Source organism: Podarcis erhardii (genome assembly GCF_964252035.2).
Source record: "Podarcis erhardii genome assembly, chromosome: 8".
Classification (NCBI taxonomy): Eukaryota; Metazoa; Chordata; class Lepidosauria; order Squamata; family Lacertidae; genus Podarcis; species Podarcis erhardii.
The window spans coordinates 46,372,848-46,399,142 of record NC_138499.1 but is presented as its reverse complement, the minus strand read 5'-3'; the positions used below and the strand labels follow the sequence as shown (position 1 = coordinate 46,399,142).

General features: G+C 42.2%; 1 protein-coding gene across 1 annotated transcript in view; it reads left to right on the top strand.

The window, feature by feature from the left end:
• The window catches only part of LAMA3 (laminin subunit alpha 3), a 154,240-nt gene that overhangs the window by 24,461 nt on the left and 103,484 nt on the right, over positions 1-26,295 (top strand). The window contains exons 3-16 of the mRNA XM_081873595.1: positions 1,879-1,996; positions 2,787-2,905; positions 5,020-5,190; positions 7,735-7,832; positions 7,945-8,060; positions 9,143-9,261; positions 12,011-12,101; positions 12,895-13,026; positions 16,391-16,450; positions 17,722-17,760; positions 17,887-18,027; positions 18,548-18,682; positions 23,947-24,081; positions 25,767-25,904. Coding sequence (XP_081729721.1) covers positions 1,879-1,996; positions 2,787-2,905; positions 5,020-5,190; positions 7,735-7,832; positions 7,945-8,060; positions 9,143-9,261; positions 12,011-12,101; positions 12,895-13,026; positions 16,391-16,450; positions 17,722-17,760; positions 17,887-18,027; positions 18,548-18,682; positions 23,947-24,081; positions 25,767-25,904 — 1,612 coding nt within the window. The remainder of the gene's footprint in view (positions 1-1,878; positions 1,997-2,786; positions 2,906-5,019; positions 5,191-7,734; positions 7,833-7,944; positions 8,061-9,142; positions 9,262-12,010; positions 12,102-12,894; positions 13,027-16,390; positions 16,451-17,721; positions 17,761-17,886; positions 18,028-18,547; positions 18,683-23,946; positions 24,082-25,766; positions 25,905-26,295) is intronic.

Sequence of the window (26,295 nt, the reverse complement as noted above, 5' to 3'; positions counted from 1 at the left end):
TTCAGGTAATCAAACTAAGATAATATTTTCAGATATTTCATTTCTATGGCATACGAATACTAACCACAGTATCAAAAGTCCTTTGGATGAACCTCAGCTGGAGCCAAAAAAGATGAAGTCAGAATCGTTTGAGTGCCACAGGCAACACTTACAAACATCTTTCTATTAGAGAGCAGTATGAACTTAATAATAACAATGAATCATTGTGATTCATAAGTAAGTTGGTTAAAAATTCTTAAGGTAGTCTGTACTTGGATCGATTGAACCCATGATATAACCAAAATAATTTGCAGAAGGATACATATTTCCCCAACTGCCTATCTTATGAGGAAGATAGAGAATGCATGCATTTCCGTGTGATATAACTAGGCAATACTAATGCCAATTGTGTGATGATAATATTTGTAAAGCTCTTTGAAGCGTTATTTAACTTCACTTCCATTCTTTAACTGTAATCCTTACAACAATCCTGTAAGGTACACCAGTATTTCCTCTATTTTTAGATGCAACAACTGAGGTAGAAAGACAGTATGGCTTGCCTAGGGCTTTTAGTGAGATTCAAACCAGAAGCTCCCTTATTCACAGCTCAGTTTCTTGGCTACTATGCTAGATATATATTTCATGAACAGTATTGTTGCACTCCATCTCAGTCTCTGAGCTGTGTGAGATTCCAGGGGTTCTAGACACTTACCCAGGGTTTGTGTTACTTTTGGAATGAGGTACAGCAGAGACTGTTGTGTCTATATGATATATGGCTTACTTACACACATATATACACAGCCTGAGCCTATGATGGAGGAGCTCACAGCATTAACACCCCAAGAGGGCCTTGCTTCCCCCATATCCGCAGCCTTGGATTCAGCTAAGTGAGGCCTAGCTCCTTCCACCCACCCCTCATAGAACAAGGCAGTGTGTGGCCCATGGGTTCCATGTCAAAGTACTCTTGTGGCCCACTTGGTATGAAAAGTTGGCCCACCCTGAACTACAAATTGCTTTTAGTTGCTGTGAGAATGAGTCTTCTGTCATTATCTCTCTTTAAACTGTACTGTGTCCTGTTGCTAACGATTGCTTTGTTGGCGCTTTGCCAGAACACAGCATTCATTTAGGAAGTGGGTACCAAGAAACATCAGTGCTTGAAGGCCTGGGACAGGCCTACTGACTCCTCTTCATCAGGTGTAGGCTTCAACTTTGTTAATTACTGCATTCCCTTTGATGTTAAAGAAATAAATAGGCCAAGCCTCCACACACTGTTCCAAGTAAAATACCACTAATATGAACATTGACAGAAGAGTTAGGAAGACTGAACCCTATGGCTATAGTGTAAACATTGCTTACTCTAGATCTGCTCCAGTGAAGTTGCATTCATTGTAGTTCTGGCACCATAGTTATACTTTGTCTTCGTGACTAAATTGTTGTAGTTATCATTTTTTGGTGTTGCATGGCAATGGAATTTCCCTTACCCTTAAATTTGTCAGTCACTATGTTGCCCAAGGCAACCCAAAGTAACTTACAGTTAATTACCTCTGCTGTTTAAAGTGCGTTTGAAACATCCAGTTAGTTGAGCAGTGAACAACATCGGTCCAAAAGAGTGTTGAACCCACATCATCCCCAGCCAGCTTGATTAATGGTCAGAGATGATGGGAGTTGTAGTCCAGCAACAGCTGGGGACCCAAGGTTAAAGAACACTGGTATAGAAGAGCAAACTTGAGCATAGGCATGATATTGTTTATTTACTAATATCAGACATTAAATGTTAAATTCCACTGGAGGCACAACCTCACCAGCCCTACTGTTTTCTAGCAGAAATAACAGGATTACCTTTCTCTTTGTACAATTTAGTGTATCTTAATGTTTCTCTACATGTTATTTTATTACCAGTTCTTTCACGTGGCCTATGTCCTCATCAAATTTGCAAATTCTCCTCGTCCTGATCTGTGGGTATTAGAAAGATCAACAGACTTTGGAAAAACTTATATGCCATGGCAATATTTTGCTTGTGAGTACCAGTTTTTAAAACTCTTATAACTTTTAATTTTGACAATAGCAACTATTTCCTGCTGGGCGTTTAACTTCTAAGAATATGTGGTACCTTAAGGAATTCATGAACAAGTCTCTCTCACACACCCCTCGCCCTGCCCTGCCAAATACCTCTAGCTATGTTCAATATCACTCGCTAATGGACTGATTCATCAGGCTGCAGGCTTCCCACTCATTTCTTTCACCAGTGAGTAAAGGAGAAGGAAATCTTTCACTTTCTGTTTTAATAAGCCCCAGCCTCCTGTTATGCCTAAACTTTAGAAACTGTGGTTAATCCTGTCAAGCCAAACATGTACTGTATACATCAATAGATTTTAGCGATCATGCTGAATGCTACATAGGATGAGACTGAAAGTTTGTAGTTTAATGCTCACTTAAGGCAACCTTAAGACCAGATTCTGTCAGTGCCTAATTGCACATTTTGTCTCAAGGTTTAAAAACAACCAATGAGGTAGATTAGACACCCCAATATTGGTAAAGAGGTGATATTTTCCTGGGGCATGCAAGACCTGCTTTTCCCTTGTCCCTTTCTCAGACTCACTGAAACACTCAGACTTAATGTGTCACAGGACTATCCGGCATAACTTTGTGAGAACAGTAAAGAGTCTTGGGAAGTCAACGCGCAGGATCTGAGTTACCAGGATTCACTCCATTTTAGATTCGGTGGTTTATGATATTTTCTATGTAACTGTTGGAGTAATGTTCTGAAGGTCAGGATCTGCACACAGTGATTTATTTATTTTTGTTAGATTCTAAGCAAGGCTGTTGGGAACGTTTTGGGAAGGAAGCAAATGCCCGTGTTAGAAAAGATGATGATGTCATTTGCACTACAGAATATTCTCGGATTGTGCCTTTAGAAAATGGAGAGGTAAGTTCAGGGCAGGGGACGGGGGGGACGGGATGACAGCAATACTGTAATAACATAGCATTTAGACAAGAGTTTTGCATGAAAGTACTTCAAATGCACCTCAGTAATAGTACCATAACAAAACTATAAAGCAGATCAGTACTATTAAATGGGTTCTTAGTGACCAGTGGTCATTCTCTCTTCTGTCTGTAACCACTATTGAAACTCACTTCACTTGTCTACCTCCCTGTTCCACTCCAGCATTCTGATATAAGTTAGATTGGTGAATGGGTTGATCTGAAGATGAGCACTCTTGAATTACACTCCACTCTTCCAAGGACATATAGAACACTTTCTCCCACCAGATATCCACCTCCTCTATGTTTCTTGACCCACCACAAGTGCCACTGCTGACAACTGATGTAGTTACTGGTGCTTTTTGCTTTCCTTTCTGGCCACCATGTTCTAAAAGCTATAAGTCATTTTGTAGGCTATAAAACTACAAACAGACATCTTGGTCTTGAATTAGCTAGCAATCATTCATACAGATAATCTCTTTCCCCCTATTGGTAGGACTTACTGTGCTTAGAGGCATGGATAAAGATTCCAGTTGGCTCCTAAAATAGTCTAGTTCCAAGAACTGGGTTCTGAGTTAGTGGAGCTGATTATTAGTCTACAATGAGCTCTTGTTAAAAAGGGCTTTGAAGAGTTTTCTTTAATCATTAGAAAAACCTGCTCTGGCTTATGGGGAAATTCCACAACTACATTTTGTATTTTCTTTCTATCGTAAAGAGAGAGCAATTAAAAAGCTTATTTGCTGCTGGCAATCCCTTATGTCATGGATCCTTGTGCTACAACTAAAAATAATAATTCATTTTGGCCAAATCCTTCAGTATTTACACATCTTTTAACAACGTAACTGATTGTTAGGGGTGTACGAATAACTAATATTGATATTTGCAATAATTATAAGTGCTTTAAAGTACATTAAATGTTCAAGCATTTAAACCAGTTTATCTGCCGGACATAAAGGTTCTTTCAATTAGATACTTAATATTGGAGATGCCTTCATATCACAAATGGGACAAGGTTATTTATCCTTTGTGAGAAGCTGTGACTGTTGGCTATCTTAATAGATGGAGAGCCTAGGCAATTGTTGCCTTTAGAATACAGTGGTACCTTGGCTCTCAAACTTAATCTGTTCCGGGAGTCCGTTCAACTCCCGAAACCTTTTGAAAACCAAAGTGTGGCTTCTGATTGGCTGCAGGAGCATCCTGCACTCAATCAGAAGCTGCGTTGGATGTTCGGCTTCTGAAAAACGTTCACAAACTGGAACACTTCTGGGTTTGTGGTGTTTGGGAGTCCATTTGTTTGGGAGCCATGCTGTTCGAGTACCAAGGTAGCACTGTACTTAGTTTTTTATACTGTACATGTGTAATTCATGGCTTAAGACCCATTTTTCTTCGATTTGCTGTCTTAAACTCTGATTGGAATATGATTGAAGGGTGGTGTAAAATACATTATTATTATGTTGCTCCACTGATTAGGGGCTCATTGATCCATTGGAGGTTTCTGTTAGATGAAAGGGAAGAGATGACTTTCATTGATTCTCCCTTCTCTCTGCAGCCCCTGTCCCCAAATCTGTTAAAGAAGATAGGGTTGAGGGCTCATTTGAAACATTATGCTTGATAGCTCAGAGCTGCAATATGCCCCCAAATCAGTATGGTGTTTTGCTGCCCCCACACCACCTTCTCATTCCAGGCCTGACTGTTAGTAAGTGATTTCACTTCTGAGAGGATTTGTCTAGGCTTGTGCTGCAAGCTACTTGAGTATTTCTACAATGAAGCCTCTTGTAATTCCTTTCCCACTCCCCTAGTCTGTGGCTGTATTGTGTGGCCACCAATTGCCTATGTCCACGTTTGCATTTAGCTATGCTTGTAGTGGGTGGCATTACACTAATTCTAACAACATTTCACTTGGAATCTATTCACCTTTTGAAACAATGCCCACCCTTGAAATAATGGTTGCAATAATGGACCAGGGGCCCAGTTTTCTTATTCATGTCCTAGATATTTATAAGTTGCTTTCTATTAATTTGTCCGTGTTTTAAAACTGATCTCTCTCTCTCATATTAGATTGTGATATCCTTGGTAAACGGTCGTCCAGGAGCAAATAACTTCACCCATTCTCCTATACTTAGAGAATTTACTAAAGCAACAAATATTCGTTTACATTTCCTCAGAACCAATACCCTTCTTGGGCACTTGATATCTAAAGCTCAACGGGATCCTACAGTGACACGCAGAGTGAGTAAATGTTATCTTTTGGCAGGGAGGAATCATAGGATTGTAGAGTTGGAAGGGACCTCGAAGGACATCGGGTCCAACTCCCTGCAATGCAGGAATCTCAACTAAAACGACCATGACAGATGGCCATCTAAACTCTGCTTAAAAACAAGAAGGACCAATGGTCTAACTCTACATAAGGAACCTTCCTACTTATGTGGTGCCCTTTAGATGTTGCTGGATTGCAACTTGCATCATCCCTGGTCATGACCATACTGGTTGGTACTGAAGGGAGATGTTATTCAGCAATATTGTACCATGTTGGCTACCTCTGGTCTGAAGCTGCTCTTTACTCCAGCTGCATTCATATTTAAGGATTTCTGGAAAAAGTGGGATGCATATTGTAAATTTCTTCAGGAAATTTGGATCCAGGAAGATGCAGAAAAGTAGTTTAAGCAGAGTATGATTTTATCACTATGACCTTTATCAAGCAGGTAGTTTCACAAAGTTCTACTAGAATCTTTTAAAGTTACCAGAGAAAAAGAGTGTGACTCCCAAATAAAACCTGGTTTTTAATTACTCCAGATTCTTATGTGCCAGAACAGCTAGGAAAACATGGAGCAGGCTTTTAATCATTACACATATGTGAAGCAGAATTTGTAAGATAAAATAATTCCCCTGCAGATGCAACCTTTTGCCTTTCCTGGTCACTGAGGATAAGGTAGCAAACTTGATTTCTTTATTGGCCTTCTTCCTTCCATCAGTACTGCTCAGGTAGGGTGGAGAATCTTTCTCTCTCTTTCTTAAATGTACACAGAAGTTATTATAACTATTGACTGAGTGTGGCTTTATCTGCCATACATGGGCTGGTGGCAGGGAGTGGTACTCAGATAACATACTTTTAAGCTCTCTGGACACCATATGGATTAGTAGTGCTTGCAAATGACTAGAAGCCCAATCCTATGCATATTTATTCAGAAATAAATCCACTGTGTACTATAGGACTTACTTCCAAATAAGCATATGCACAATTGCAGCCGAGAGGTGCAATCCTGTGAATGTCTACTCAGAAGTAAGACTCAACTGAGCACTGCAAGATAAGTAAATTCCTATAGACTGCAGCCTTAATCTTAATCCCTGCATTGTTATATTGGAACAGACATGCACTGAATAAGGCTAATGACTAAACAGTTCTGGAGAATAACTAACAATTTTGAGTTTCTGAGACAACTATACATTATTTTGGGCCCCTGGTCAGTGACATGAATAGTGAGTGGAAATTATCTTTTTTGTATTCCCACTGTACTTGATACTGCTGTAATGCTTACTCTGTGTCTTGGATTCCTGCTGTTTAAGTCAGTATATGGTTGGCCAATTTGAAACCATGGAGCATGGGGCTTAACATAATTCTGAGATCTTCGGCTTTGATCTGCATAGCTCTGTACCCTTTTGACATTATGGAGAAAGGCTTGTTATTGCGTAGGTGCTGTATGAAACACAGAAACCACTGTATGGCTACACGTGATGAAATACGTATGTGTTGCACCTCTTCCTAAATGCTCAAAGAATTGTTGGCATCTGTCTGTCTGGAGAGACAACGGAGTGCACCTCTGGGGGTGAAGTCAAACCACTGTGTTAGCAGCACCAAACTGATCTCCCTGGGGTGCAAGCCCAAATTATAGGACCCTCCTCTTGGCCTCATTGATGTGGTCCAAGGAAAGCAGAGCAATATGTTTGGTACCAGCTTGGCTGCAGGAGTTGCTGGAAGGAGGCATACAAGGTGCCATCCAGCCATCTTAGGGACTCCACTCCAGATTTGTGTAAGGTTTACTCATTTTCTTCTCCTGAAGATATACTGCAAGGCAGCGGAGGTTTAGGACCAGCATTTTCCTTCTCCTAGAGGGGCTACCTTCCTAGGTTGATGAACTCCATCAGCCTCTCACTTCCCTCTCTACAGCACATGTAAAAACCACCTTCTTGACTGTTGGACCCAGTATTGGTCTTGTCCGCTCAATCTGCCGGAGCCTGTCTTCATATGCAGGGGAAGCTCCTAACTCACCGAGGGTTTGAGACCCTTTAGCTACCCTGATCTGGTTTAGTCATATGCTAATCTAATCATCCTTACAATGCCCTTTAAAAAGATGAGAATGTAAAGATGAAGTGTTGAAACATATGAATATAACTTTCTGTTCTAGAGCTGCCCATTCTGTTTTCCCTTTTTTTATCATCTGCTCCTCAGCCCATATCAATCAATAAAAAACCAAAATATGTTTAAAATACAAATTTTAGTGGAGAAGAAGTTTATCAAGGTCAGAAATTCATGGTGGGGGAATTATTGGTGGTCATATATATATTTCACTATCAAGTTTATATCATCTTGGGTCTAGAATTCATAATCTTTGAGAGAACACCCTGAGGATAAGCTCTGTCAGCTCTGTGTATCTGAAGAAGTGTGCATGCACACGAAAGCTCATACCAAGAACTGACTTAGTTGGTCTTTAAGGTGCTACTGGAAGGAATTTGTTTTGTTTTAGCTACTTACCTGCAAATCTTGTTTCTGTCTAGTATTACTACAGCATAAAAGACATCAGTGTTGGTGGACAGTGTGTTTGTAATGGACATGCAGATATTTGTGATGCCGAAAGGGACATAAATTCATACAGGTAAGGATACAACAGTACAACCAAAACCATTGTGCTTTCAAAATGGTTGCTTTCAAAATGATGGCATCGTTTTCAGGTTTTACTTCTATAACTTTTTTACTTATATATCCAGGTACCGATGTGAATGTCAGCACAACACTTGTGGAGAAACCTGCAATCATTGCTGCCCTGGATATAACCAGAAACAATGGCAACCTGCAACAACCAGCAGTACAAATGCTTGTGAACGTAAGTTTAGCATCTGAATGTGATTATTTGGTGGGGAGAGAAAGGTGCTTTGAATATACATAATATAATTTCCCTCTGTATTATTGCCTCACATGTTGAAAGAATTCAGTCCAGCCATTTAAAGAAGTGCCCTTTCAGACCAAGGCAGATTATTATCTGTCTCCACCCCTGTGGACCAACTTTGACAGGCGGGCAAGATAGCCAGCCTGTCAATCACCTTATGCCATTCTGACATCAAATGACTGGCAAGTGAATTGTCTCATCCACTTGCCGAAGTCCCTTTCACAACATTTCCCAAGTGCTTGAGAGCCAGCTGGGAACCACATCACAAGCTAAGGACTGGCAAAGCTGCTTTCTGGATGCAAATTGGAACATGTTTTGCAACTGAGTTGGAGAGCCACATTAGGAGCACTCAACTGTGGACACGTGCCATGGGTGTGGCATAGAACAAAAGACTGACGAAAATCAATGTACAAACATTTCAGGCCAATCGGCCTATATTGTGAAGCTTGAAAGTGACAAACATTCCAAAAACCTTTGGATGAAACTAGGCATGTCAGACCAAACAGTATCTGAATCCCACATGATAGCCTATCTTTTATGCAACAGATAGGCTGTGAATAAGTAAATAATATGACATCATCCTATATTGTTAAGAGCTCCAGTGCAACCAGGTATTTCCAGGTCATGCTTGGATGCTGAAGTGATTGACTCCCTGCCCTTCTTCCCATCTGCTCTGACTTGGAACAATGTCAAGGCCAGATATCTGGCAAAAAATTGGTTGAGATAGTCCTTGCTTCTTCAGAAGCAATTTTGGCCCCATTTGTGTGCTTGGAAAGTATTGCTAAAAATGCCCTGTGAATTTGCAGCTTTTTCAGTCTTACAATGCCCTCTGTATGTCCCCCAGAATGACAGTTCTCAGTCTGAACAGTGCTGGACTGAACAGACTGTGATGACCTTGCTGCATCTGATGGAAAAACTCATTGCATGACATATGGAAATTAGAGGTGCTTTTTTTCTTCTCTGTGTTCCATTGCTCATTTGCCTGATGGTTGTAATGAAACTTATCGTCTCTCTCTCAGCCTGCAACTGCCATGGACATGCCATGGACTGCTATTATGATCCTGAAGTTGAGCAACGTGGAGAGAGCTTAAATCTTTATGGACAGTATCAAGGTGGAGGGGTCTGCATCAACTGTCAGGTAAAACTCCCCTTATTAAAGTGTTTATTTCATTCCTCTCTGTCTTGAAATCATGTAATACATTTTCTTATCCTATCCATCACAATCTTTTCTACAAATGTTCCAAAAGAGGAGATAGCCCAAATCACTGGTTGCTTGATATGTAAACTTCAGTAATGAAAGATTGACAGTGCAATTCTAAACATGTTTCCGCAGAAGTCCCACTGAGTTAATTGGGGCTCATTACCATGTAAATGAGTATGAGATAGTCATATAAGGCTGCAGTCCAATGTCCACTCACCTGGGAACTAGCCTCATTGAATTGAGTGGGACTTACTTCTGTGTGTGTGTGTGTGTGTGTGTGATTGTGTTGTGAACTTTGTTTTTTAAGCTTCTGAATAGGCACAGCCAACAGCAATTTAAAAAATGAGAACAAGGCTTTTGAGATGAATAAGATGAAGTACTTTGTGCTTGGTACACCACTTAAAGGGAAAGTGTTGTACCAAGTATAGGATACTTCATCTTATTCATCCCAAAACCTCTGATTGAAATAATACATGCTTGAAGTCATACATGCATATGTTTTTTAAAGAGATGTGAGTAATGAAGGTGAAATGACACAAGTGAGATATTTTGAGACATTTCTCCAGACTATTTGCAGGATGACTTTTGCCATTTAAATCGGATACTTTGGATACTGTTTATCAGTGGAAAAACACATCAAAACAGCGCTGGTCATCCCTCATCCACATGTTTAGGATGCTGATTGGAGGGTCATCACAGGCAGCACAGCTGCTCTGTTGCTAATGTAGTCTTGGTGATCCCTAGGAGGCCAAAAAGCCTGTTGGGAAACTACAAATGTATCCCATCGGTCAATGCAGTCATACTAGTTCTGATCATTTAAGGGGGGGAAGCAGGCCATTGCTTGGGTAGCTGAAGAAGTCAAGCCATGTTCAGAACTGGGCGGGCAGTGCAAAACTGATGCAGAACCCATTCTTCCCTAGCAACTGCTTCAGAGGACAGCTAGCCTTCCACTTGAGACCTGGGGTCATAGGAAACATCCAGTGCAACCATCATGCTAAATCTGAAAGCAGTATTTGTTTCACATGTAGCTGGATGTAAATCAAAGAAAAAATATTTTTTAAGGGAAAGAGGGAAACTCTTTGTTTCCAGTTTGACATTTCTGTGTCGTTTCCTCTTTGCACTTTTGCCCATGAAAGAATATGTTAGCTAAGCATCTTTTCTGAACATCATCAAAGCAAGGAAAATGACTGGTATCTTAAAAAAAAAAAAAAAGCTGTCTGTTGCAATTGATGTTGATTGTCCATAATTTGATTTTGTGGAAATTAAGCTGCATGAAATTGCTTAGCCGTGAAATCTAATTATAATTTTTCCATCCTAAAAAAGGCATAGGTATTGGGCTTACCCTTTTGCAATTTGTATCATAGAAACACAATTATAAAGTTTTGCATAAATGACCAACTGAAGAAAACTGGGACATGGTGTACAGAGTCTGTTTCTTTGCAAAATAATGATATTATGTATGCTTTGTTCTCTGTGTCAGGCAGTGAGTTACTGTTACACAGATGTCATTCCATTGCTGTAGATCTAATCTTTCATGATCACAAAGTTTTAAATAACTCTGCTATCCAAATAAGTTGGTGTTACATTTTCCATTTTTAAAAAACACATTTCATCCAATTGCATTTGAAGTGAACTGGGTGTGTGTGTGTTGCAACATATGGAAACCAGATAACTTTGTTACTGGCTTTCCCTTCTGATGTAAATTAAAGGAGAGCCAAAGTGAATGTTCTCTTATGCAGTGGTACCTCGGTCTACAAACAGCCCTGTTAATGAACTATTCGGTGAACAAACTCTGCAAAACCGGAAGTAGGTGTTCCGGTTAGTGAACTTTGCCACGGAAGCCGAACGGTGGAAGGGCACCAGTGGCAGGAGGCCTCAGTAGGGAAAGCGAGCCTCTGTTTAAGAATGCTTTGGTTTAACAATGGACTTCCAGAACGAATTAAGTTTGTAAACTGAGGTACCACTGTATTTAACAAAAGTCATTTAATGGTCAAGTCAGCCATGAAGTCAGTCTTTCATATAAGATTGCATTAATTTCACTAGATGTTGATCATGTAGGGCATTTGTCAATACAGTGGTACCTCGGAAGTTGAATGGAATCCGTTCCGGAAGTCTGTGCGACTTTCAAAACGTTTGGATACCAAGGCACGGCTTCCTGCAGCCAATTGGATGCCGCGGAAGTCGCGTCAGATATTTGGTTTCCAAAGAACGTTCAAAAACTGGAATGATCACTTCCAGTTTTCGATCGTTCAGGAGCCAAAACATTCAACTCCCAAGGCGTTTGAAAACCAGTACATGCCAGGTTGAGTCATAGAAGCTGTCAAGTTGGAGGGAGGAGTCCAAGAGAAGGGGGTTAAGTTGGGAGTTAGACTAGGAGTTTCAGTCAGGAAGTCAAACGAGGGAATAAGCCAAGAGACAGTCTGAGTGGGCCTAGCTACTTCAGGTGCTACTTCAGGGTCATCGCATAGGGTAACTGTACCCAGAGCTGTGGGTTCTAACTCCTTAGCTTCTGACAGCATGCAAAAGAAACCCCCCCCCAAGAAACCCAGAATGCACTGCATTTCTACCACATTAACATTCTTCCTTGGCCATAGTAGCATATTTTCAAACACCCACATTCAGTTCTTTCCTTGCTTAGCTGTTCTTTTTCTCGTGTCACCTTTTTTCCTTATTTTATTCTGCGTAGCACAACACAGCCGGTATAAACTGTGAGAAATGCTTGAAGGGCTTCTACCGTCCTTATGGTGTTCCAGTGACAGCAACGTATGGATGTATACGTATGTTCTTTCCCTCTTGCTTTTCCCCCTAATGATTTCCACCCGGAGGCAGTGCATCCCATTTTGATGCTTGAGGCAAAGCTGGAATATGCTGCCCCGCTGGAATCCTGCCTCCCCGCAAGTCTCTCTTCTCTGGTGCTGCATGGTGGCACCTGTGAAGTGCAAGCAGTGGCACTGGCTTCCAGCGAAATCATGCTGAAGTCTTGTGAGATGTCGCTGGAAACTGGTGTTGCTGTCAGCGGTGATTTTCTTCTGTCAGCGGGGGCAGGCTGCTTTCACTGTTTGAGGTGGCTGCCTCACCCCACCTCATGGGGAGGATGACCTTGTTTCCACTCTACCTTCCAATTTCATAGGAAAATGGGAAGTTAATGCCAATATATTTTAGAATGTGAAGTCAGTATATTTCTACTGCCCTAGAGTTTCTCTGATTCTAAGCGTAGTTCACTCTGCAAGAACAGCTTCTCCCTGCCGTGCAAACCGTAAAGGTACAGGAACGAATATTTATTTATTTATTTATTTATTTATTTATTTATTTATTTATTTATTTATTGCTGTATGTGCTTGAGAAATGCTCAGATAGATTTTGCCCATGTCATGTTATTGTGTTTTTGGTGTGAGATCAAAAGAGGTAATACTGATTCTCACAGCACTTTAAAGATGGAAAGGATTATTGCAACAGCGCTATCTAAACCAGGAAGTAGCCCAAGTGCAGGGGACATTCCTTTAATTTTAATAGGAAGTAAATAAATTCAAGCTGAAGAAAGATTTGGGACTGATATTGTTTTATATACAGCCTGCAGCTGTAACTCAGAACATTCTGATGGCTGTGAGGAAGGATCTGGTCGCTGTTACTGCAAGTTGAATTACCAGGGTGAGACCTGTGACCGGTGCGCTGAAGGATACCATAGCTTCCCCTTCTGCTATGGTGAGTATCCATATATCAACACACAGCTCTGCATTTTTGTCCTGTCTCATTAAATATCCCCCCTACACATGCATTTGTTCCCATCATATTTCCCCAAAAGTCACCAGTAAGTAAAAGTTATACTGCAAAAAAAGACAAGGAAATAAATATTCTGGGTTTTGCAATGAAACATAGATGGAAGCAGCCGTCATAAACGTGAGATAAAGCTGAATTGTTCTAACAAAACATGTTGTTATATATCTCTGTGACTGGTTGGCTCATGGGTTGGGAAGCAGACATCATCTGCAACTTCTATTTTTAAACATGTTTTCTCTGGCTGAGTGTTTCTGCCCCTCCCCAACCCTGTTTTCTTTGTTTCCATTCCAATACTGCGTAATATTTCAGTTGTGTTTCAGGCTACTGTTACTTATAGAACACAGCCCTTAGAAAATAATGAGATGATGATGATAATGATGATGTGCGATTAACCCCAAGGTCACAGGGCAGCGTACAACAATTTAAAACACAACATTAAAAACAGTTGAAAACAATTTACAATCAGAAAAATAGGATGGGTCCTAAAAATATACATCTTAGTCTAGTGTCAAAGGTCATGGTATATAGAATTCTCTTTCTAAAGCTGCAAGATGTCTACATACCTAAACATGACGGGGGCAGGGGGTGGTGGTGGATGGTTTGCAGAAAAATGCAGAAAATAGCTAGGGGAAAGGAAGCAGGTGGCCATTGAAGCATTCCAAAGGTCTACCAGCACAAGGGAAATCTCTTTTAAATGCATCATTTCACTCAGTTCTCTGTAACAGAGGAAGGTGAGGAGGAAGGATGAAGGACAGGGTGGATTGGGGTGAAATAAAGAGTGGAGAAGAAGAGAACTGGGTGAAGAAGAGCAAGGGGTTGATTGCAAGAGAAGGTGATCCAGGGAGAGATGTGGGCAAAAGAGGGTGTCATGAGTCCCTTAGGGGTATCATGGAGGGAGTAGTCAGACATGGAGGAAGAGTTGGAGGAGCTTGAAGAATGGGCACTAGAAGACCTCAGGGAGGGTCCCTATGATCATCATTAATTCTGGGGTACAAAATGTATCTGAATTTCAAGGAGGGACACAGCATCTTGGGGGACACTGGGGAGGGCCCAAGTAGATGGATGGAGGAGCCTTCTACTCTTCTCCCTCAAGAGATGCCTAGTCCTTTGGTGGTTCGTCCTGTCACTCAAGACTCCACCCCCTTCTGGGGAGGTGGCTAGCAGTAAGTCTGATGCCATGTTAGCTGTGTCTCTGCCTCTGTCACCTTGGAACAAGGCCAGCCCACCTCAAGTAGTGCCTGCTTGCTTGCCACTCCAGCTGCTGCTTGCCACTAAGGGCATGTTGCTTGTTGCATCAATGCCTTAGCTGGCACATAGCCCTATATTTAACCTCCTATGTACCTGCAGATTCCTGTGACCTGTAATATGCCTCATGCATTGATCTAATCTGAAAATGAAAGCCTTTGGCAGAACCAGTTGTGAGCTCAAGTTCTTCTTCAGATGGGGAGGGCCAGGACAGGGCACTGATCTGAGCAAGGGTAGGGGAAGTAAGCCAGAGGGATATTTTGAGTGAGGGAAGGGGAAGAAGAAGATTTGGGTAAGGGAGAACGTAAGGCCAAGGGAGGTACTGGAGGGTGGGGAGAAGAGAGGTAAAGATGACGTGTCAGGAGGGGGATTTGGGAGGAGAAAGAATGACAAAGAATGTTGACAAGTGAGGAGCCAGAGTTAGTCAAAAGAAAAAAGGAAGGTAAGAAGCAAAAGATTTTGTTTTCAGCCATTGCCCCACCTTCCTAATCCCAACAAGTCTATGCAGCTCCATGCATGTAATATCTGGGAAGGGCTGTAGCTCAATGACAGAGTTATCTGCTTTACATGCAGAAAGTCCCAGGTTCAGTTGTTGGCATCTTCAGATAGGACTGAGAATGTCTATCTGTCACCCTGGAGAGATGCTGGAGAGTGTAGACAATTGTGAGCTATGAACCAGTGGTCTGGTTCTGAGTAAGGCAGCTTCCTATATTACCGTATTTTTTGATCCGTAAGGTGCACCAGACCATAAGGCGCACCTAGTTTTTAGAGGGGGAAATCAAGAAAAAAATATTATCCCCCCCCCAGCCCCAAAGAGCAAAGAAGCCAAGACAGCGAGCAAGATCCATCCTCTTTAGCCGCGCGCAACCTCTCCAGCCGGGAGAGGCTGCGCAAGGCTAAAGAAGCCAAGACAGCAAGCGCGATCCACCCCGCTCGCTGTCTTGGCTTCTTTAGCCTTGCGCAGCGCCTCCGACTGGGAGAGGCTGCGCGCGGCTATGGCAGAAGCCAAGACAGCGAGCGGGATGGATCGTGCTTGCTGTCTAGGCTTCTTTAGCCGTGCGCAGCCTCTCCGGCCATGAGAGGCTGCGCGCTGCTATGGCAATTTCCCCACCTCCTGCAAAAGTCCACCCTTTAAGGAGCGTGCGACTCCTGCGGGCTTTTCTACGAGGAGGGAGAAGGGACTGACTGGCCACGTCAGTCCCTTCTCCCTCCTGGGGAAAAGCCCACAAGAGCTGCACAGAGCTTGTGTGCAGCTCTTGGGGGCTTTTCCTGCCTGCTTCCCCCCTGCATTCGCTCCATAAGATGCACACACATTTTCCCTTACTTTTTAGGAGGGAAAAAGTGTGTCTTATGGAGCGAAAAATACGGTGTATTAGAGGAAGGAGTGAGACACAGTGAGAAACTCTCTGCCAGCCAGGATGCACCAACTCACATCCCTCCCCCACGTCTTCTGGAATTGTCTCAAGTAATTGTCATGATTCATTTTATTATTGTTGTATTAAATTTGTATACCGCCCTTCACCCAAAGGTTACAAGGTGATTCACAACACAAAATTCATAATAAGAACAAGGACAAGGACAAAATAAACCCATAACCACCACCCCAAACACATTTAAAAGGTCATAGAATGTTAATCAGCCAAAGGCCTGGTTGAAGAGGAAAGTTTTTCCCTGGCACCTAAAGATGCAGCATAATGAAGGTGTCAGCTGAATGTCCCTGGGAAGAGCATTTCACAAATGGGGAGCCACTGCAGAAAAGGCCCACTCTCATGTTTCCACCCTCCGGACCTCTTGTAGAAGAGGCCCACGAAGAAGGGCCTAATGATGATCACAGGGTCTGGGTCAATTCATATGGGGACAGGTGGTCCTTGAGATAATGCGATCCTGAGCCATTGTATCATATTTATGAAATTATAAGTAATTGTTTTAAACTGTGAAGCACATTGAGTGCTTTGGGTAGAAGAGCGATGTATAAATGTAGTAAGTAAGTAAAATGTACTAGGTATTTTCTGAAAGTTGTCTTCTTTCCCTCCCCTCTTGAAAGGGAATCCTGTTTATCCTGTTACTCCAAGTCCAGAAGACCCTTCAGCTGGTCATATAGCTGGCAAGTGATCTTTTTCTGTTGTGTTTGCATTTTTATAATTTAATGACCCAGTATCCATCATGGGCACAATCCCGATAAATATAGTTAATCTGAGGGTGGGTTTGCTCAAGTAGCATATGAGTTTTTCTTTCTGAGGCTGGTTTGCATGTTGATGTTCAGAAATTGTTAGTATGAATGTGCTTCGTCTTTGGATTAAAACCTGTGAGTGCCTTCCTCCTTTGGTTGGTGTCCTTTTTCTCTTTTACTTCCACCTCATTTTCTCCCTCTCTTTATGCCACCCACTATTCTCCTTTCTCTTTGCCTCATTCTTCTTTTCCACACAGCACGCTGCCCAGAGAGGGACTGATTGCTCTGTCCGTCCTCTGGCAGCTTGCTTGACTTCTGTGCTGGGATGAGAGAAAGAGGCTTCAACGCCTCAATCTTATGCATACGTACTCAGGAGTATAATCCCAAGTAAGTATGCATAGGATTGAGGCCTTGAGCTCAATGGGGCCTTGTCACTTAAGCCCAGTGGGGCTTACTTTGAGTAATGCATGTTTTTAAAGGATTCCTCCAAAGAATCCTAGTTTATAAGGGTGTTGAGGGTTACAGGATCCCACAGAGAGCTACAATTCCCAGCCCCCTTAACAAGCTCCAGTCCCCGGATTTCATTGGAGAAAACCATGGCTGTCAAAATGGTATAAGAGTACTTTAAATGTATGGTGTGGACATGACCAAAGGCAGACAGTGCATCACAATGATTCACTTCATTCTCCGTTGAGAGAAGGACCCATGTTTTGCATGCAAAAAGTCCCAGGTTCAATCCCTGACATTTCCATTAAAAAAGAGTCAGGTAGCAGGGTGATGTGAAAGATCTCTGCCTGAGATGCTGGAGAGCCACTACCAATCAGAATAAACAACACTGCATAGCTTCTTACATTTGAACAATGCCAACATTTGGAACTGTACGTGCTTGTTTTAAAAGCTTAATAAATACTACTTTTTAAAAAAGAAGAGAAAAATAGGTTTAATACGTGTGTGTATGTCCACTTACAAAGTAAGTTGACTTCTGCTGGTCAAGAATTCATCCATCACAAGACCTGTCTGTTTCTTAGCATTGAAAATCTTTTACTTAGAGCTTCCTGGCTTCCTCAATTCCTGCAGCTGGAAATCAGCAAGGCAGGGCTTATCCTTTAATAACGTTCTTTAGCAACTAATAGATTTGCTACATTTGAGGGTTTCCTTTGCTTGTTCTGTTAATTCCACGGCATCATTCTGTCTTTCTGCATTAGGAGGCTGCAAGCCAGGATTTTTTGGGCCACGTTGTCAATGTAAGTTCTACGATTCTGATTCTGCTGACAGATGCCAAAATCAAATGCAATGCAATTTTAAACCCTCCCCCCCCATCCAAATACGTTTGAATTTCAAGACTATTAACTTGTTAAAAATGTCCCTAGCTTGCCAGTGCCATGGCTCAGGTGCATTAGGTGATCGTGAATGCGACAGACGAACAGGACAGTGCCAGTGCCGTGAAGGATTTCAAGGAATTGCCTGTGATAGCTGTGCTGTAGGCTATTTCCATTACCCTTTCTGTCAAAGTAAGTAATCATAGTTTTGGCTTATTTTTATACAGTATTTGTGTTGCGTTTTTGTTAGCCACCTTGGGAACTTATTAGATCACAGATAGTGGACCTGCGGTCCCCCCGATGTTGCCCATAATCTCTGATCCTTGGCCATGCTGCCTGGGGATGATGGGAGTTGGAGTCTAACAACCTCGGGAAGGCCACATGTTCCATATCTGTCTTAAAAAAATCAGACAATGAAGAAAAAATAAATATCACTTCCAACAGGCTTGGGGAAGGAGCATGTTGACCTAGTTATGGAACTTGTGAGTGTTCAGTGCAGTTCAAGTTAATCAGATTTTCACAGTGGCATAAATAATTAGCTTTCTTTAGAATCAACTATTTTATGACCTGCATGTCAAACTGTGAACTAGCAAATGGTGGGAGGGGGGATAATTTTCACTACAATCCTGTAGGTAATTTAGCTTCTGACGTGTGTGAAGTGTGTTGCTTCTATCAGAATCACTTCTGAAAGTGCCCTGTCTTCCCCTGGCAGTGTGTGAGTGCAATTTAGCTGGCACCCTCCCTGAAATATGTGACTTCCTTGGAAGATGCCTTTGCCGTGTTGGCGTAGATGGCTTTCAGTGCAGCGCCTGCCAGCCTGGATACTATTCCTTCCCCTTCTGTCAAGGTAAAATAAACAAACAAATAAATCTAAATGCATTGATCTGGTCAGGGGGACATCAAACTTGAAAATGCGTACAGTCGTGTGTTCCTTTTGGATTGCTGATTTAAATTTGTTGAAAGAGATGAAGGCTGTCCCAGTGTTCTATAAAATTACATGTTGGCTAGGGGGTGGGGGGAAAGAGAGATGGGAAAACCCTCTAGGCTGCATTCTTATGTTTTGAGAATTGGGAGGGAAGCATATTGAGATATTAGAAACAGCCTTACACTGAGTAAAGCAGTGGGTCCTTTAGGCTGCAATCCTATACACACCTGGGAGTAAGTCCCACTGAATTCAATGGGGCTTACTCAATGGGGCTTACTTTTGAATAGAGTTGTATAGGATTGCAGTGTTAGGTGCTATCCACTCTCATTGGCAGGCACTCTCCAGGGTCTCAGTCAAGGTGTCCCCAGCATGTCAGCTAAGATGTCCCCTGTAACTAAAGGTGTCCCCTGTAACTAAAGAGGCTAGGAATTGCACCTGGCACTGCAAAGCATGTGTTGTGCCACTGTACTGTAAGGCTAAGGACCCCTGGATGGTAAAGTCCAGTCAAAGGCGACTATGGTGTTGCAGCGCTCATCTCACTTTCAGGCCAAGGGAGCTGGCGTTTGTCCACAGACAGCTTTCTGGGTCATGTGGCCAACATGACTAAACTGCTTCTGGTGCAATGGAACACCGTGATGGAAACCAGAGCTCATGGAAACACCATTTACCTTCCCACTGTAGTAGTACCTATTTATCTACTTGCACTGGCGTGTTTTCGAACTGCTAGGTTGGCAGGAGCTGGGATAGAGCAACGGGAGCTCAACCCGTTGCGGGGATTCGAACTGCTAACCTTCCGACCCGCAAGCCCAAGAGGCTCAGTGGTTTAGACCACAGCACCACCCGCATCCCGCTAAGCAATTACTGTACTATAATTCCTCCCCATACATTATGTATTGCGGTGTCACGATGCAATGTGTCACATGACTGTGTGACAATTTCTTCTTATCACATGACCCAGTAATTGGAAAGTGATGGAAAATAAAGGCAAAATAAAATATAAACAGCACTACGTTCACAGGAGTGCAGAATGCTTGCCCCTTCCTGAATGCGACACTGGAAAATATTATGAACTTTGAAAAAGTTCTCCACTTATTGCAAAATGCTGGATTGAGACGACACAGCAAAAGAGTTTGATATTGCTGGACCGGGAAGACATACAAATGATTTAATGAAAACCATAACTTATATCCTTCAGTTGGCATGGGAGAATGTTTCATTGGAAATGAGTCAGTTCATGGCTTTGTTAAGAAAATGTACCTCAAATTGGCTTGGTTTACATGTTGAGCTTTAAAAAGTCGACATTAGGCCCAGGTGAGAGGGGCTCACAAAAGGCAGCCAAAGAAAGGAAAACATCTTATGAAAGCTAAATAGATCGGAAGGGAAATATTAAAATCCCAAAATATAAGAGTTGAGATTTATGTGGGAGACATTAAATCCATAGCCATTAAAATTGATGAAAAACTCTCCATTATATTGATTTAAGTGGAGCCATTTTTATTTGAAAATGCTCAGAAAACTGATTTGACAGTGCAAGAGCCCTTACTAAAGCACCTGAAGTACTGGGGAGTGGGGGGGGGGGAATGTTTTCTGTTACATGGAACTAATCAGTGATCCCATTTGCACATAATATTAAGAAAACCTGCAATAAGAAGATCGTGACCACTTCCTCTACTTTAGCTCCTGCACACATTGCTGTGTGCTAAGCTATAGTTTGGTTTACCACTTTGTCAAAACCCTGGCCCACGGTTTAGCTTACACCATAAAAAACAAAAGGTTTGGTCTATGGTTTATTCGGGGGCTAGAAAATCACAAGACCAGGTTTGGACAGCAGCACAACAGCAATTGGGAGCAGAGGGCCCATGATCTTCTCACTGGGAGCTTTCATATTTACTTCTTTATGCCAACCCATGGCTGGGCTCAGCCTTATGCCTGAATCAGGCCAGTACCGTATTTTTCCTTCTATAACACGCAGATTTTTTCTCCTAAAAAGGAAGGGGAAATGTCTGTGCGTGTTATTGAGCGAATGTGTGGTCCCTGGAGCCAAATGGCGCGAGGGGAGGCAAAAAAAATCAGCCAAAAATCAAATCGTGCATCTCGGAAAAGGGAAACCTGAAAAGAGGAAGCGGCTGCTTTCCTGCATTCTGCCTCAGGGTCTTACTGCCCACCCATCTCTATTTCCTTGCTGTGTTTGCTCAAACGGAACAAAGAGCAGGGAAAGCCCCTCCCCTCCAGGCAAGCAGAGGGGAAAGCAGAGTGTCATCTGCTGAAAACATGCAGGAGGGAAAGAGAGAGAGAGAGAGAGAGAGAGAGAGAGAGAGAGAGAGAGAGAGAGCTGGCTGGCTTGGGTGGGTAGGTGAGGGAAAACTTTTGCCTTCCTTTCCTCCCTCCCGTTATACCCCTCTCCTGCATTCTTAGCCAGCTGCTTCTCTGCACACCCCTCTCGTGCTCCTTGTCCGTTCTGTGTTTTTCCTTCCCTCCCCACTTAAAATGTGGTTAAAAAGCATGGATCCACATGGATCCTCAGGATCTTTGCATTGGGTCACCCCAAATTCACCATCAGATCACATAGCATGTCCATGGCTACAGCCTGCCCCCCCAAAATCACGCACCCACTGTTGCCTGGGGCTGCAATGGTGCAAAAACGTGGTTACAAAACATGGATCCACATGGATCCTCAGGATCTTTGCATTGTGTCAGCCCAAATTCACCATCAGAGCACATAGCATGTCCATGGCTACAGCCTGCCCCCCAAAAATCACGCACCCACTGTTGCCTGGGGCTGCAATGGTGCAAAAACGTGGTTACAAAACATGGATCCACATGGATCCTCAGGATCTTTGCATTGGGTCAGCCCAAATTCAGCATCAGATCACATAGCATGTCCATGGCTACAGCCTGCCCCCAAAAAATCACGCACCCACTGTTGCCTGGGGCTGCAATGGGGCAAAAACGTGGTTACAAAACATGGATCCACATGGATCCTCAGGATCTTTGCATTGGGTCAGCCCAAATTCACCATCAGAGCACATAGTATGTCCATGGCTACAGCCTGCCCCCCAAAAATCACGCACCCACTGTTGCTTGGGGCTGCAATGGTGCAAAAACGTGGTTACAAAGCATGGATCCACAGGGATTCTCGGGATTTTTGCATTGGGTCACCCCAAATTCACCATCAGATCACATGTCTGTGGCTACAGCATGAAGCACAAAAATGATACATCCACTGTTTCATTCAGAATGTTTTTTCCCTTGTTTTCCTCCTCTAAAAACGATGTGCGTGTTATGGTCAGGTGCGTGTTATAGAGCGAAAAATACGGTATGTCATTTTGAGGGCACCCTTTTTTTTGCAGCAAAAGCCTCCAGCTAAGTAATTATCCATGAGGACCTAATGAGGCTTAGAACATCAGAATTCACCATGCAGTCTAATAACGGCCCAGATAATTTGTTCAAGATGGAGCTGAGAAATCTGAACTAAATTCCATATTGAAGCCAAATTCAATAACGATTCTGATATATTTAAAAGGGGATTAGGTTACAATGTATCTTAAGAGGCATCTACTTTGGATTCCTGCCCTCCCTCTGGGCATCTTCAGATAGTAGCTCACAGCTGGAGGTGCATAAAGAACTTTTTAAAAAGTGAAGTGAAGTAGCAACAGTAGTTTCTTAAATCTCATATTGTACCACAAGCCAATGCATATGCATAATAAATGCATTACTTTTGGCTCTAAGCAGCCATTAATCTGTCAGTTTGCTTTTGCAGAGTTTAGACTGATCAGCATTTTTAAAATGCTCATGGAATGTCAGATGGTTATGCTAATAGCTGACACTGCAAAAAAAGAGGCATATTTAGTAATCGGCTGCAAGGCTCAGGGAATTAGTACTATAAGGGTATCGTCCAGCAATACCACAAACTCTTAACTAAGGATAGATTCATTTCATCCTGCTTGGTCCTCAGACATGTCAGTTATAAAGTGGACCTCATACATTTTGCTGCCTAAGGGAGAGCAGCACATGTTGCCTTCTGCACCCACCTTCCCAAGTCAAGGTTCATAGTACCAAAGCCAGGTCAAGTCGTTTTCATGCCTGAGGCAGAATATCCCACAGCCACCTCTTCCCCTCCCTGTCAGTGAAAATGTGACAACACTAAATTAAATAGCCAATAATTTATTGCTCTTTCATTTTTTAAAAAAATAATATTTATTAAAGTTTTGAAAGTTACAGAGAGAAAAAAGAAAAAGAATTAAACATAACAAAACCATACAATACAATACAAAGACAAAAATATTACATATACATAACAAAGGTAAAACAAAAACAATTTAAAAAAGGAAAAAAAAGAAACACAACCAATACTTTCAATGTTATTAACTTTCTTTTACTTGTTTCAGCGACCTCCTCACACCTCCCTTTTTTTGTATTCCACTTCGATTAATTGTTTCAGCAAATCCTTTCCATCTTCCTCAAATTTCTGTCCTAATTTATTGCTCTTTCATAGCATGCAAAAGCATCCTCCTGAGGTAGCCACCTCATTCTGCCTAATGCTAGAGCCATCTCTCTAACTTTACAGACAAAAAGGCATAGCGATTATTATTTGGCTATGGTTCATTAGTGTCCACTGGAAAACTTAAGGGTTTGCAGCTTGAAATTAGTTGAATTATTATTTTTTAAATAAATGTTGACACAATTTTAAATATTGATGTGCCAAGAAGAACATATTTTTTTCCTTTCGCTGAAGGTCATTCCCTCCCTCCCTCCTCCTAACATTAGGATTTTTACTGCCATCTCTTGACATTTGCTTTGGGGGATAAAAATTATGATTAAAATCTGGGGTCCCCAGTATAGCACCTGTGAGCACCACAGAACCCCAAGACATTCTTCTAGGTACCATCCAAAACCACCTGTCCCTCTCAATGTTTTTTCAAATATTTTTTGTTTTGGAGGGGTTGCTAGCTTCTTAAAGGCAGGGAGGTTGCCTGTTTTAGTGGGTATAAGTGGGTTTTTTTGTGGGGGGGGGGAATCCTGAGCATCACCAGTTTTCCTTCTATGAAATCAGCATTCTGTGGTGCCCACAACAATCTTTAAGGTTTCCAAATGTGCCCACAGGCCAAAAATGGCCAAGAACTTCTAACTTAAAGAGAACTAACAAGCAACAATGTCATGGTTTCTTATTCTCTCCCCCTTTACAGAATGCAACTGTGATACCTCTGGGTCTGTGAGCAACACCTGTGGCTCTTTGGGACATTGTCATTGCCATACAAACTATGCTGGGCCAAAATGCAGCCAGTGTGCTCCTGGCTACTATAGCTATCCCAATTGTTTGCGTAAGTAACCAATCAACTTTCTTTCTCAGATATGAACTTTGATTTAACAACGTATTACTATACATGGAAGCAAAACTGTTTTAGTCTACTAGATGTATTTAAGAAAAATGATGTCATGTGATTGACAGGTGGGTTGCCCTGCCCACCTGTCAAAATTCAGCTTGCGATGATAAGTTCTGATAAGGGATTTGGCCCACGGAGCCAAAAACGTTTCCCTATCCCTACCTCTAGAGGGGAGCTGCCACTTAGGACTAAACTGTTTCTAACAGGCATGTGGGTAGGAGGAGCATTTTGACTGGAGGCAAAGGACTATTGCCCCTGTGCCATGATGCTGATCTTGGTCACTCTCTCACTGTTGCACCAGCTTTTTATTTGTTTAAAAAACCAGCTGCACAAGGGGAAGCTAAGTGACAAATTTCAAGTGTAAATTGACCCTCGATTGCATAAGGACCAGCAGACTGGCTCAATATATTGCAAACGTTTTGTTTGTGTGCCCAGCAACTTTAGCTTGGGTAGGATACACATCTTTGTGACTTTCTGAAGGTGATGCTCACTTACCCTTCCCCAGCCTGGTGCCCTCAAAAATGTCTTGAACTACTATTGCCATTAGTCCCAGTCAGTATGCTTGGTTGGCCCTGACCCCTGCTTGGGCCTTCTCATTGGCAGTTCATTGGTTGTAGAATGCCCTCTCTGATGAGGTGTGTCTTCCTACCTCATTATCAGCGTTTAGGAGGAATTTAAAAACATTCCTGTTCACCCAGGCATTTGATGACTGAAAGAGACTGTTCCTGGCAACCTTGAAATGATGAGGTGTGAGGATATGTGACTGTTTTAAAATGTTTTTAGATGTCCTTGATGTTTTAATTTATTGATTTTTATTGCACCATTCTGCTGCTTTGTTGTTGGCTGCCAGTGCTGTTTTGAGAGGAAGGGAAGGATAGAGATGTAGATAATAATATAATAAACATCCAGAGGGCACCAACTTGGCAAAGGCTGCATAACTAAGAACAGTATAGTAGCTGTGCAGCTGACAGAATTCCAGACAACCTACACAGTAAGCAGAGAACATGTTTTCCATGCTCTTTGCTTCAAACAACTCCTGTCCTCAGATTAACTGAAAGCGGGGTGGTGATAGAGAAACAGGCCTGTATTCAAAATTGCAGATTTCAGCACTGTATTGTTCAGTATAGAACTAGAGGATCCGCATCCTGACATTTGTTGTGAAAATTAACTTTTTACAACAAAAATTTTGCAAGATTTGAAAGCGTTTGCGTCAGTGGACTTCAGAAGCTGGTGATTTCAGTGTGTTATATTTGTAGAATTCCACCAACTTGTGAGGCCTTTTGTTTTTTGCTCAATGCCCAAAGTGCTTGAATGGAGGCATGAAGACTAGAGGAAAATATGGCTCTTCTCGTTCAGTTGAGGGAGCCTCTGCTCTCTGGCTTGGTGTCCTCAGAGAGATTGCCAACATAGCTAGGGGCTACATGAAGAGAAGGAGGATGAATAAGACCTCTGACCCCAAGTTACATATCTCTCTCTAAAAGGAGAAGCATGGAAGGTATCAATCCACAAAGAAGCAGCTGCTTGCCAGAGCATGTCTCCAAACTTTTATCCATGTGTGTGTATATATGTGTGTGTAGTAATATGAAACCTGGTGTCCTTATAAAATTAACACCTTTGATCAGCTTGTCAGTGCTCGACCCATGGCTCCTACCAGGGCACATGTGATGCAGTCACAGGCCAGTGTGAGTGTCAACCAGGCTTTACAGGACAACAGTGTCACAGATGTCTCTCAGCAGCCAACAGTTTTCCTCATTGCCAAGGTAATAATTACCAAGACACATCTATTGATGGCGATATTGTAGAAGCAGAAAATTGTATGCGATCAGGGGAGTTGGAAAAGTTTTGCCCTCATTGTGAGGCTAATTACTTGTTTAGGCTGCCATTGCTAATTGTAAGATGCTTAGATCTTAGAGCTCAGGTGCATAGCTGTCAACTTTTCCCTTTTTAAAGGGAAATTCCCTTATTCCGAATAGGATTCCTCGCAAGAAAAGGGAAAAGTTGACAGCTATGCTCAGGTGGTGGCAGGTGTCCTGAAGGATGTCATTTGGTGATTTAGAGGGACAGTTTACTGAGGCAAGGAAGCCATACTACCTTATCTTAGACATTTGCAAACCATTTTTCGGCTGAAGAGTGGAATAAAAATGTTTTAAA